At 35.5% G+C, this 13,983-nt stretch overlaps 2 protein-coding genes across 2 annotated transcripts; both read left to right on the top strand.

Moving 5' to 3' along the window:
• Nucleotides 1-269: 269 nt before the first annotated feature.
• Nucleotides 270-1,763, top strand: LOC129566981 (toll-like receptor 7). Its single transcript, XM_055443431.1, has one exon. The coding sequence runs from the start codon at nt 270-272 to the stop codon at nt 1,761-1,763; it is 1,494 nt and encodes a 497-aa protein (XP_055299406.1).
• A 414-nt stretch (nt 1,764-2,177) lies between these two features.
• Nucleotides 2,178-13,779, top strand: LOC129566982 (uncharacterized). The gene is made up of 4 exons (XM_055443432.1): nt 2,178-3,631; nt 6,949-6,958; nt 10,177-11,630; nt 12,699-13,779. The coding sequence occupies exons 1-4, from the start codon at nt 2,205-2,207 to the stop codon at nt 13,777-13,779; spliced, it is 3,972 nt and encodes a 1,323-aa protein (XP_055299407.1). The 5' UTR covers nt 2,178-2,204.
• The last annotated feature ends 204 nt before the right edge of the window (nt 13,780-13,983 follow it).

Below are 13,983 nucleotides of genomic sequence, written 5' to 3' on the forward strand. Positions count from 1 at the left end.
GCTAATTTCAAAGAGTCAACGACAAAATGTTGATAATTATATTGCAGACGTCGGCTCCGAATGTTTTAGGTGTCATAAAAGGAATTATACCGTCTCGAATAGAAAAAAGAGGAGAAACACCAAAAATTGTTCTGATTGTTGGTAATAAGAACAACTAATTGAATTTTAATGATGTGTGTATATAAATTCGGCCACTGGTCACTGAAATCACTCAGTTATCTCCGGTGCTCTCGAGCTATAAGCACTTCGCTCTGCAAACCTGTTGAAAAATGGAGTTGTTTTACTTTTTGGCGATATTTTCCGTGATTCTTGCAAATTTTGCCGTTTTTTCTCTAAAATACGAGCACATCAGTGATTGTCAATTTTTCAATCGTGGACCAAAGGCTGGTGACGATAATTTAACATTTATATGTGGCGAAAGTAATGGTGAAAGCAGTGTTTTTGTTGACACAAATCATTTCAAGTGTGCGGATGTTTCGAGCCAAGATCGTAAATGGCCCGGGACAATAGACTTCAAAAATTGTCGATTCCGTAAAATTTCAATCAACTTCTTTGAATTATTCATCTCGTTGCATACGTTCATCGCATCGGATATCGAGCTCGAATCAATGGAAACGAAAAACTTCCGTGATGCAAAGAATCTCACGCATTTGGATGTGTCGCACAATCAATTGACCGCCATTCAACCGTTGCTGTTTTTCAATGCTGAAAAATTAGCCAGAGCTGATTTCTCAAGGAATGCAATTAATCAAGTGGATCCATTGGCATTTATGGGCGCTAACAACTTGAAATCATTGGATTTATCGCACAATAACATCAATCAAGTGGATTCGAAAGTTTTTTCCACACCAAAATTGTCGGAACTAAATTTGTCGAATAATAACTTGAGCATTTTTGAGGAACACACATTCGATAACATCACGGAGTTGAAACACTTGAATTTGTCATTCAACCCGATTGGCGATTTAAAAATTGAAATATTTACTTATCTAACGAATTTGGAGACGTTGGACTTGAAGAACACCGGTATTGCAAGCATTCAACTCGGAACATTTTCGCATCAGCAAAAGTTGACATTGTTGGATTTATCTGAGAACAAATTGCAGAAATTGGATTTCAATCACTTTTTACCGGTTCTTCCCGATCTACGATCATTGAATTTGGACGGAAATCAACTCACAAATTTGTCTGGCTTTGGAAATGTTCTGTTCCCGAAATTGGAACATTTGGACATTAGAGATAATAAATTCAACTGCGTTTATTTGGAAAACTTCATGAAATCCGTCAACTGGGAAAAGCTTCGACTTCCAATCGGTAATCCAACAGTTAAAGCAGGAGAAAAAAGCATTCGGGGCATTAGATGTGAAGCTGGCAATCAAACAGTTGAGGCCGAAGCAACCAATATTCCAGTGGATGGTAATCACTGTTGTTGTGAAACCATTGTTCATAATCACAAGATTGAGCCCGAAGCATTGGTTGCAGCTCGTCTTGAAATTGAATCAAAAGAAAACAAGGCGACTGAGTCTACTTTCAATGTAAAACAAACATTCCATAACGATCTATACGTTCATCTGTACCTTGGATTCATTTGCATCATGCTTACGGTATTCATCATTTTGTACGTTGTTGCAAACTTTCAACAACTCCGAAGACTAGGAAAGTCGGTAACGTTTCAACATGAGAAAACTGATAAACCATCTCCAGCTCAACAAACCGTCGAATTTACAAACCATTCCGAGATGCTGCTGATTAAAGAACGATAATAATCTTTTCTCGAATTTAAGAATTTCATAAAAACCCATCAATTCTAATCCATTTTCATTTAATATTTAATTCATGTACTGTAATTTAAAAGCAAAAAATTAAACGAAATAAATAAAAAATTGCAATAATTGTCTGTTTTACTTTGTTTGAAGAAAACAAACGACCAACTCAAAATTTGGTCATATTTTATCCTTATCACGACCGATAAGGAGAAACAAAGTTGTATATCCATTTAGTTGTTGTACCAAAGAGCACATTCAGATATCATGAAAAATGCAAAGTGGTACAGCCATGCTCGGAACGGAATTTGAACATCCTTTCGAAAATGATAAAATTACTGCATTCGTAGAGATTTTTGCTGCAATCACATCGAACATGCGATCAGTCTTCGTTCAACCTTTCGAAGTATTTGATAATTTGGTTTCAAAAGATCAGAAATCATGGCTTTGAAAGCCGTGAATTGTCTAATTTTTCTAATTATTGCACGTTTTGCCAGTTGTTCCGTTAAGTTTGAAAAAATCAGTGACTGTCATTTTTATGATAATTCATATATACCGGGCTATGACAATGTCACATTCAAATGTGCCGAAAATGGAAATGAGCAAAAAATATTCCTCAGTGTTCAATTTCAGTGCTCAAATCGAAGACCAGAAGAATACAGATGGCCGGGGACAGTCGATTTTCAAAATTGCCAATTTCCACAATTGAATCGAAATTATTTCGAATTATTTCCATATATGCACAAATTCATCATTTCGGATGTGGGCTTGGAAGATTTGTCAATGAAAGTGTTTAGTGAAGCCAAACATGTGACACATTTGATCGCTGATCATAATCGAATCACTGAGTTACCATCGCACATATTTTTCAATGCGAATAGGCTAAAATTCCTAGATTTTTCGTATAATCGCATACAAATGATTCATAGTTCAGCTTTTGAGGGTGCAAATAAGTTAGAAACATTGAATTTTACGCAAAATGCTATACCGATACTCGATGAAAAAGTATTCCAAGATCTAGCGTTGTTAAAACAATTGAATGTGTCACACAACAACATCAGCCGCATTGATTTGACTAGTTTGCCAGTGAATTTACTGGAATTGGACCTATCCAACAATAGTTTGTCGAGTTTGGAGCACGTGTTTGATAAAACTACGAAGCTGAAGTATTTGAATTTGGCATTCAATCCAATTGGCAATGTAAAAATCGAAACATTTGCTTATATGCCCGATTTGGAATACCTAAATTTGAAGCGCACAAACATAACTAGCATTGAATTCGGCACATTTTCACATCATGAGAAGTTAGTTTTTTTTGACTTGTCCGAAAATCATTTGAAAAAACTAGATTTCAATCTTTTTATGCCCATTCTTCCCGAACTGAAGTCATTATCACTGGCCGGAAATCAACTGTCCGATTTGAGTGGCTTTGAAAACAAGCTCTTTCCACAGTTGATTCAACTGGATATCAAAGGAAACGATTTTAATTGCTCCTATTTACAACGTTTTATCACTTCTCACAATTGGGACAGACTTCGTTTGCCGGTCGATCCAACGGCAGTGAAACCGCGCGAAACCAGCATCCGAAGCATCAAATGTCATCCTATAGTTCAATCAAGCCTAGAGGTTGAGGAACCAATTTTTAAGAACAAAACACTGGCAAAGGATTTTAAATCCACGAAATCAGCACAAAAATTATATGGCGAAACTTATCTCATTTTTATGTGCATAATTATGTCGTCATTTTTAATTATGTTCGTGATAGCAAATCGAGAAAGAATTTTTCGTCCAAATGGAGAGAGAAACGCCCACGAAAAACAATCACAACATAATGTGGAATATAAAACCGAAAGTTTATTACTTGAATAGTGACTTTGAATTTTAATCTAATGTCAATTTGATGAAAATTTATTTTTTCTGATAGATTTTCATGAAATATTTAAAATTGATATCCATTTCCTACCGAATGTTTGATTATTTAGTTCGGAAAATCATTGTTAACAATTATACGTCACTAATTTGTTCAGAAAAATTGTATTTTTGCTCAAAAGAAAAATAAATCATTTGAAAGTAATCAAAAAAACCATTGAAATACATTTTTTTATGAAGAAACGTTAATGAAAAATAAATTCGATTAGGTCAGTACCAAATCAAAATTACTTCTTTTGTTAAATAAACGTTATTAAAAATGCATGCCAAAGATTGACGTGAGTTCGATCCGATTTGATGGGTCTGAGAAAGTTATTATGTTCAATTTAATCACGAATCAAGATCAAAAAGTGAGGCGATTCGGAAATGGGAACTCATATGCAGTCATGCAACCACTTGACCATGGGTCATGGATTACAACATGTGGAGAATGGTTGATCCGTAATCTAGATTGCCGCAAACTTCAGAATAGAGCCGCGCCTAACAACAAATAAACGAAAGAACAATAATATCCGGATAATATCTATGTTTTGTAGCGCAAACAGGCGATTATAATGATCTCTCTGAACGGCGATGTGTTCCTTTCGATGTGATTAATGCTGAAAGCGGCTTGTTTAGTTGGCACTATTATAGCTGTGCTGTCGGCGGAATCACGCAAATATCGCTTAATTACATGTGATTTCAATCAAGCCAAAAGGGCCTTTTTACCCAACTTGATTACAATAAAAAAAACAATTTCATTTGTGAAAAGGTTTCGAAGGCATAAAAAAACCACCTCTTTCTTTCGTTTGGCATATGCGAATCAATGTCGAAAAAAGGTGGAAAAATCAGCGCTGTGAAATGCAACAATGCAATTTGCAACAAAGATAAAAAAAAATCTCTGGATGGAATGAGAGAACCGCGAGCACAAAGGGCATTGCGGTCTTGACTTATCGCTCATAATTTCTGCAATGTGCATGATGATCATTATTATGCGAGAAATGTGTAATTTAATGCAATATTGAATTAGATACAACGAAAAGGAGTAGTCGGTTAGTGTTTTTATTTCCATCGCCTTTTTTTCTTTTCATTTCATGATGTGATTAAGTTTCAAGAAAAAAAAAATTGAAACGTGAACACGGCAAACGCATAAACAGCAACAACAAGGCAGGGAAAAAAAGCAACATGTAAAATGAGAAAATTATCGTTTGGTTTAGAAATGAATCGCTGTCTGCATGCAGAAACATGCACGTCAACAAATAATAGTAATGAAGTGAGAACAAAACACGAAATAAAAAGCTCAAATCATCAAAAGAAGCAGAAAAAAATGAAGGGAAAGAAAAATGAACACAATCTCTCTTTCTCGGTGTTTTGGTTGTTGTTTTTTTTTCCGTTGTTGTGGCCGCAGCCACAGTCTTTCGCCGTTCCGATTAAAATCTATATTACATGATTATGTGCTCAAGCTCAAGTTATATCGCACGTATAATGACAGCTACAAAACGGCAACACATACACGAAATCAACCGTCCGACCAACCGACCGACAGACTCAGTGCCTGTCTGCGGTTGAGACCAACCGAGAAATCACTCTCTTTCAATATATGCACAAAACAATGGACGAGACACACTCACTCTCGACTCTCACACACGGATTTGTGAAATATAAATCGACACACAGCAAAAATGTAAAGTGGCGCCCAAAGCATGTTCATTAATGGAAATAGAACAGACAGAATAATAAATGGTTTGTTAATTCATAATTACGTTTTCGCTCGGTGTGTGTATGCTTAACGATCAAATCAATTCAGACTATACAGCGGCTGTCGGCTGCCTTCGATGCCGGACATGCAATCTAATTGCTAAATAAAGATGAAAATAACAAACTGCACCAAAAAAAGAACAAGATCCCAAAAACGTCCTCGTCTCACTCTACGGTGATTTGGTTCTTTCTTTGTTTTGTTCTATCCATTCTTCTCGTTGTCGTCGTCGAAAATGACCTTATGGTGTGCACGTGATCGTTGCTAATCACCGTCTGATTAGATGAGAAACGTGTGATGGGTGGATTTTGGTTAATTTTGTGCGCTCGGAAATACATTTTGCCAAAAGGGAAACCATCAACAGTTTTTTTTTTGTTTGCCACATTTCATGACTTGACTCTTTTTTCGAGACTTGACTTTTCTCCTCAGATCTTTTCCACTGACTTTGACCGAAATCACGTTACGATGCAACCGTAAATTTGATTAATAAATGGTATTTTATTACATTGAATGATCACGCATTCGCATTAATGATCGCAGAAAAAACAAGAGCCAAGCGAACGGATATTAAAATATAAACATTATCTTTTCGAATGTTAATCGGAATTTGATTAAAGTGGGATTTCTTCGGCAGCGGAAAAAGATACCCTTTTCACCGTTATTCGATCAAAATACGGTAACGGGATCGGTAGAATGAGAAGTCTAGGATTAATGTGAATGGAAAAGCGCCGGAGGATGCAATTAAAATGAAAATACAACGTAACTTTTTTGCCGATTGAAAGTCCTTTTTATCAAAGCCGACCACCGAAACGATCAAAAGTCTTCGTTTTTAGCTCAACACATTTCGTTGTGTTTCATTTAAAACGATTCCAAAACTTGTGTTTTGACCCAAGATAAAAGACCAAATTTAATTGATCATTCTTCATCAATTTGCTGGGTTCTAACAGATTCTTGATTTCTCGATTACCTTGCTTAGATTAAATTGATGATCATCTCAACTGCACTTTCTCCACTTGAATTGAATAGTTGCATCAGCACCTAATTCAATCATGTTTACAAAAATCCCATAAAAATAATTAACAATCTCGCACTCTCTTTGCAGCTGCTTAGTATAGAATCTACTGTGTACTTGCCCCTTTTGCAAATTCTCCATTGGATTCTTTTCCGTCATGCAACAAAATGATCGATTGCGCTTCAAGAACATCCAGCCGGTCAATTGTACGTGCGAGCGCGCGCATTGAAACGAATTTATTATCTTTTCACGAGAACATGATGCGATAACGTATAACACAGACTGCATATATGCAGTTGGTAATCAGTGAAACATGCATCTCTATAGCCATGATGATCAAATAATTTAATGAGATAACCAGTTCTCCTTTTTCGCCGCAATGCCGTGAGTACATACAATTTAAACACCTTTGATGCTGCACTAGTTGCAGTTATGCATCGTAAAACGAGTTAAAAATCACTTTAGTTCGTTTTCACCAATAAAATGGCTAAATGTGATTATTTTTAAAGCCCTGTGCCAGTGAGTGTGTTTCCATTAATCGCACTTAATTAATACTTGAACTTCCATTTTTTTTTCCTTTTCGTTCTCAGTCTTGGCCCAATGCTGCATAAAAATCCATTGCTGCGCATTAATCATTGCAGCGTGTTGTGTGTGAAACGGGCAATTCGAAGCCGTCGGGCATGTTTTTATTGCTATGTGTCAACCGAATGACAGTCTCTTTTTTGTCTGTTTTGTTGGTCGTTCGAAAAAAAAAATTTCTTTAATTACGAATCGCATTGTAATAAATCAATCACGACGTGAATTGAACGTGTGTGTTGTCAAACGAGGTAATTGGATTTCAGACCGATGGTTGGTGTGTGTGTTTTTTTTTTAGTTCTTCGATCTTTCTTCCATCGTGTTTCATTCCTTTTGAAATGTGCATTTCATTGAAATTGGACAGTTCCATTGGTTTTATCGTAAATTTTAAATGGACAAGCGTCGATACCATTCAAATTTATGGCAATCACAACAGTTTTTTTTTCTCGATCATACAGTTTGAAAGGAAAAACTTCAACATTTCAAGATTGTGTCTTTCTTTGGTTGTTGGTTTTGTTTTTTTTTTTGTCGAATTGATAAGAAAATCCACTTTTTGTTCGCCCGTTCAACCAGAGCGGTTAAATGGATTAACAATCATCGTTCGAGAAGAGGAAGAACAACCATATAAATTAGCCAGAGATTCCTTTTATCACTGTAACGAGGCATCAACGTCGCATTTGTGCAAGCACTTTAATGGCTTACGAGCTCGAATCGAACTTTCTGAAATACAAAAAATTCATTCGAAAAAACCTTTCGATCATTCCAAATTGAATAAAAAAAGAAGGATTGAATTCTTGTTTTGATATAAATACAAAACGTTTCTATCAGCGTGTTTATTTTGCGGAAAAAAAACGAACCAAAATGATCGACACTTTTGTGTTATTTTGTGTTATTTTGTGTTGAGCCAGACACAATTTCAACCGCGTCATGTTCCATTGAAATCGGGTCTTTGTTATGAAAACAACAACAGCAATCGATCGAAATGGTGAAAATGATAATTATAGTTGATTTTGTCGGCAAACATCCAACGGACTAAGCCATTGCTTTGATATATACGATATATGTCAAGTCAAATACTGTTGACGCCTCACGTTCTTCAAAACTCCGTCTTCAGCACGATGAACACATCTACAAAGCCGGAATCAAATGAGACATACACAGAGAAAAAGAAAACGGGCTAACATTTGCGGCAGCTCCTTTGCATGCATCTCGAGAATTAAATTCGGATCGGTTGAATACAATTCGTTCTTCTTTTTTTTCTCGTTGCTTTAATCAACGTCATTCGCGTCTCGCGCTGTTACTCGGATATTTATGTTTATGTACGCATTTATTCATTGGAAAACAAAACGAATGAAATGACTTGATGAACGCAAACGGGCGCGGGCGCGCGCAAACATTTTCGAATCTTCGTCTTTTATGTTTGACATAATCAACATTAAAATGTGACAGTTTGTTTACATTAGCCCCGTTGAAATCAATTGATTTCGACTGTTTCTTTGTCGGCACATTTTCTCTCTGTCTCATCTTGTGTTGATGTGGTGTGAATGGTGCGCGCAGTCTCTCGCTCACGCGGCCAATCCTAAGAACGATCGACCCGATGTTTGTGTGATTGGTTGTCGATTGTTTATTTAAAATATGGTTTCTTTTGATTGCTCCGTTTAAATTGCTTTCATCTTTGTGGTGATCTTGTATTCGAATGGATAACGCAATGTTTGGCCTTTCAACACGCTGCTGCACCATACAAGCACATTTCATTCGCATTTCGTTTCGCTTGTTATTTGGTTATTCGTTTGTCTTCTTTTTTTTCTCAATGCCATTTGAATTGCCGATAACGAATTGAGTTGTAATGTGATTAGTAGACTTGTATGCATAAATCAATAAATAAAATGATAATCGTTGCCCATTAAAGCATATTACAACATATTGTCATTCAAAGACTTCTTAGACAAGAGAGAGAGAGAGAGAAACATAACATGCCGACCATTTCATTTACATTTTCTTTTCATGTGTAAATTCAAAATGTTTAAGTCATTGAGTCGATATTCTATTTTAAAAAAAATTACCTTTATCTCCAATGCCTTCGGTGTGTGTGTGTCTGACCTCGACGCTTAATTTACGATCATCTATTTTATATGCACTCATAAATTTTCGAATGCGTCCATTCCGATCCATATGTTGTTCATAGTTGATCGAGCATGCATTTTTCAGCCTGTCAAGATTTACATTACAAATGCCCGAATCAATGAACTGGAATAAGCGATACCGTTGCATTTAATCAACAAGAAAAATTTCACCCATTTTTACGGAAACCCAAAATGAATGAATTCCACTAGCAGCCCGTTCTAAATGGCTGTCATTCAGCAAACAGCACATTGCTCTATCACACAACGTCGCTTTTGTACCATTTTAATGACAATATAATATTAATTGGCTTGTTTTTTTCTCTTGTGCTTCTGTTTTGTGCATCGCTAATGGGGCTGAATGAATAGCAATAATTTATTGGTTTATCAGTCATCGCGTTTGAAAGATTTTCCAAACCATTTGCTAACGGCTCAAAATGTTGCGCATAGAAAAATCTCTTACCTTTTGAAACTGATGGATAAATTATTTCGTTTGACCATTCCTAGCCGATTATTATCTCATTTCGATTCTTTTTTTCTCGCTAAATCAGCAGATGGAATGTTTATCCAATAAATAATAATGATAAAATGAGCCATAGATTTAATCTGGTCATTTTAATTAAATCATCCGATTGAACGTGGTTTCAAATGAAGATTATTCATTTGTGTTCGGGTTATCGATAAGCCAAACACAAAGAAATTGCTGTTCACAGCAAATGCAACAATCTTTGAAAAACAATTTGCGTTGATGAAACATTGAATCATTGAAAGAATCTGCAAATTGTGCCCTTTTTGCCCATTCTTAATTGAAATAAACAAATCCAGTGCGTAGGCTTACACGCTTTGTGGCTGATTTATTTATCATATCGCTTTACTCTTGCATATTCTTCCCTTCCGCTCTGGCAAGACGGTCTAGATCGCAAGTGCAAGCGTGCACTTTGCTAGAGCAAACGATAGCCCATTCTAAAGATAAATGTTTATCTTAACTCCAACTTATTCGATACGACTTATAACTTCATTTTATTCCATTGTTTTGCTTAGTTTTTGTTCCGTCTTTCAGAAGATAGCACAATGAATCTTCGAACGTTCTGCATTTTCGTCATTTGTTCCGACATTTCGGCCAAATTTGCCATTTCATCGCCGAAATATGAACACATCAGTGCCTGTGACAATTCGGCTGAAAATTGTGATCAAGGGTGTCGACATTTGAATTTCACGTGCACCGAAAGTGATAACGAGAGTAAATTATTTTCTACTACATCCGAGTCGATTAAGTGTTCGAACGGGGAATATTATCGATCAAGATATGGTGCAATCGCTTTTAAAAATTGCCGATTTCGTGAAATTGACCGGAATTTTTTTCAAGTATTCAAATATTTGCACACGCTTAACATATCGGATGTGGAATTGGAAACGTTGCAAATAAAATCATTTCGTGATGCAAAGCAATTGACGACTTTAGTGGCATCGAATAATTATTTGACGGAAATCTCGGCCCATTTATTTGTCAACGCTGAAAATCTCAGTTTTGTCGATTTTTCAAATAACACAATTAAAAGCGTCGACCTGTTGGCTTTTGATGGTGCCAATTCGCTGAAAACACTCAATTTATCACACAATTTCATCGATCAACTTGATTCAAATTCACTCTCTACACCCAGCTTAGCGACGGTGGACTTATCATTTAACAATCTAACAAGTTTGAACGAGCACACGTTCGGCATTTATTTGAAACATTTGAATTTGTCATGCAATCCAATTAGAAGTCTGAATATTGACACATTTGCCTACTTGCCGAATTTGGAACAGTTGAACTTGAGACGCACGAATATATCCGGCATTCAGCTGGGCACATTTTCACATCAACACAAATTGACTTCACTGGATTTAACCGAAAATAATTTGAAAACATTGGACTTCAATGTGTTTTTGCCTGTTCTTCATGATTTACGATCACTTTTCTTGGGCGGAAACCAGTTGAAAGAGCTGAAGGGATTTCGAAACGCACTTTTCCCTCAGTTGGTCTTATTGGACATGAAAAATAACCAATTCAACTGTTCATATTTGCAACATTTTATGGAGACGGTCAATTGGGAAAAACTTCACCTTCACATCGATCCGATTTCGGTCAATACACGGCAAGCAAACATTCGGGGCATCAACTGTGTGCATTTCGATGAAAATAGGACGGCTGGTGGAGATATGAATAATGCAATTAAAAACAATAAGCCTGAATCAGGAAGAGATGCATTCAAAGTGGAAAATCCAAATAAATCGACTGAAATTGGGTCAAACACTTCAACAACTGATCAAAAATCGATCGATGATATTTTCGTCATTAAAATTGCATTGATTTTTATTTGCATCATTATGTCAACCTATTTAATCGTGTTTTTAGTTCTAAATCGGCATCGATTTGCCAATCAACCCACAGTAAACTATTCAGGAAATTCAGAACATTCGAACCAAGTCGTTGAATTCTCGAATGAAGTATTGTATACTAAAGGATCCAGAAACTCTGAACAAGAATTTTGAAAATGTCACACAATTGAAGAAATAAAAGAAACACATATTATTTGATTTGTAAGCTTTGTAAATTTTGACTTTTGTAACGATTTTTATATTCTCAACTTTACTTAAAACTAAAGGCTCAAAAGTATGATGTATTCGTTTGCATTTTCGATTAAATAAAGAAAAAAACATCGATAAAATCGCAAAGCATGTCAACGCTTTAATTTATTTCTAAACTGTAAAGCGATAAATATGACATAACACCCACACATATTGATAATTATCGTCATTACATTTATACGCTGAAAAATGGAAAAGAAATTTCAGTGAATAAGTCTGATCATATCAAATCAAATTATTTCAAATGGCTTTTCTTTAATTCTTATATAAAGTGTTTTTCAGCTAATGATCCGAACAAAAACCTTCATATGGGTTAAAGTTGGTTATCGCTTGACTGTATAATATTTCCTGCTGATTTCATGTTTTTCATGTTGCGATTCATAATCAAATATAATTTTTAAAAAGTCTGATATAATAGTGTCGCACTGATGGTGCAATCGAGTTGATGGTATCAAGTGGAACAAAAGTATGATTATGTTAATGAGTTGCAAAAAATTGAATGTTCTTTTAAAAAATACTTCTTTTTATACTTAACGGAAGGATCAAAACAGATTACGAATTGTAATGTCGATAACAATTATTTTATTGTGTATATGTTTCCGACAATTCCATCATTGCATGTACAAAAGATCCCTCTACCCTATCATACATGGGATTGCACAATGTTTTAGTCTTTATTCAGTTTTCCAGCTATTCACACACATAGCATACTTGTCCCAGTTTTACAGTTATGGAATACCGAATATTGTGTTTTTTCACATTTCTTCTCGCAAATATTTTAAATTGTGCAGTTTCTTCGCCGAAATATGAACACATTTTTGATTGTGATTCCACTGATCATGACTGCACAGGTTGCAGATTTGTTGAATTCATTTGTGGTGGCATAAATAAAGAAAACTCTATTCTTCATTACGATACCGAGGCAATTCTAGGCTGATCGCATCGCAAAATCGACTCAAAGAAATACCGTCTCTCCTTTTCGTGAATGCAAAAAATCTCACGCATGTTGACTTCTCCAAAAATACAATTGGTCGAATTGATCCTTTGGCATTTGCCGGTGCAAACCACATCGAATTCTTGGATTTATCCCAAAATAATTTAACCGAGTTCAGTGATCAGTTATCCAAATGTTTGACGAGCATAGAAACATTAAATTTATCACATAATGCAATTCAAGAATTGAATTCCCTCTGTGCGCCTAATTTACACGTGCTCGACTTGTCCTTTAATAAATTAACGGATTTGAACAAAAACACATTTAATCAAACCACCAAAATGAACAGTTTGAATTTGTCATTCAATTCAATTGGGAATTTAGAAGTCGAAATATTCGCGTACATGCCGGATTTGAAGTATTTAGCATTAAGACGAACAAATTTAAGCAGCATTCGATTGGGCACTTTTTCGCATCAACATAATTTGGTCTCACTCGATCTTTCGGTGAATTTATTGAAAGAGCTGGACTTTAAGCTGTTTATGCCAGTTCTCCATGATCTACAAACACTTCGTTTGGCAGGAAATCAGCTATCGCGTTTGAACGGCTTTCGTAATGCGCTATTCCCAAAGTTAGAACTGCTGGACATAACAGACAATCGATTTAACTGCTCGTATTTGCACCGTTTCATGGAGACCATCAATTGGGAACATCTTCGTCTTCATCTTGCTCCACATTCGGCTGGAGAAACAAACATCGGTGGAGTTCGATGTGATGACATACTTTATGAACATACCGACAGTGAAACTACAGATGACATCCCCAACGAGAATAAATCGTTGGAGATCGTTTTGAAAGAAACTTTATCACAGTTAAACCAAAAAACTAATGATAATATATTCACGATTATTATAATTCTGTTAGTATTGATTTCTTTGATTTTAACTGCTAATTTCACCGTATTCTTGATACTTAACCGTGATCGCATTCGCGACCAGTGTTTAAGAACTAATTTTGCAAATGATCGACCATTATCAGCCACATACAACACAGAACGAGCTGAAACACTACTCTTGTAATATTACAAAATGTATTTCTAACCATATGAATATTTGAGAAATGTATTTTTTTTTAAATAATTATAATAATAAATTCTCACCAAGATGATATTTAGAATTAAAATCAATTCAATTATTTTGACAAGTACCTATAATATTAACTGTAATCCATTAAAGTTGCACACAAAAATGTATTTATCAAATTGAACAGCAAATTCTTTTATT

Source organism: Sitodiplosis mosellana, unplaced genomic scaffold, assembly GCF_009176505.1.
Source record: "Sitodiplosis mosellana isolate CC-2019 unplaced genomic scaffold, AAFC_SMos_1.0 Smas_scaffold_5, whole genome shotgun sequence".
Classification (NCBI taxonomy): domain Eukaryota; kingdom Metazoa; phylum Arthropoda; class Insecta; order Diptera; family Cecidomyiidae; genus Sitodiplosis; species Sitodiplosis mosellana.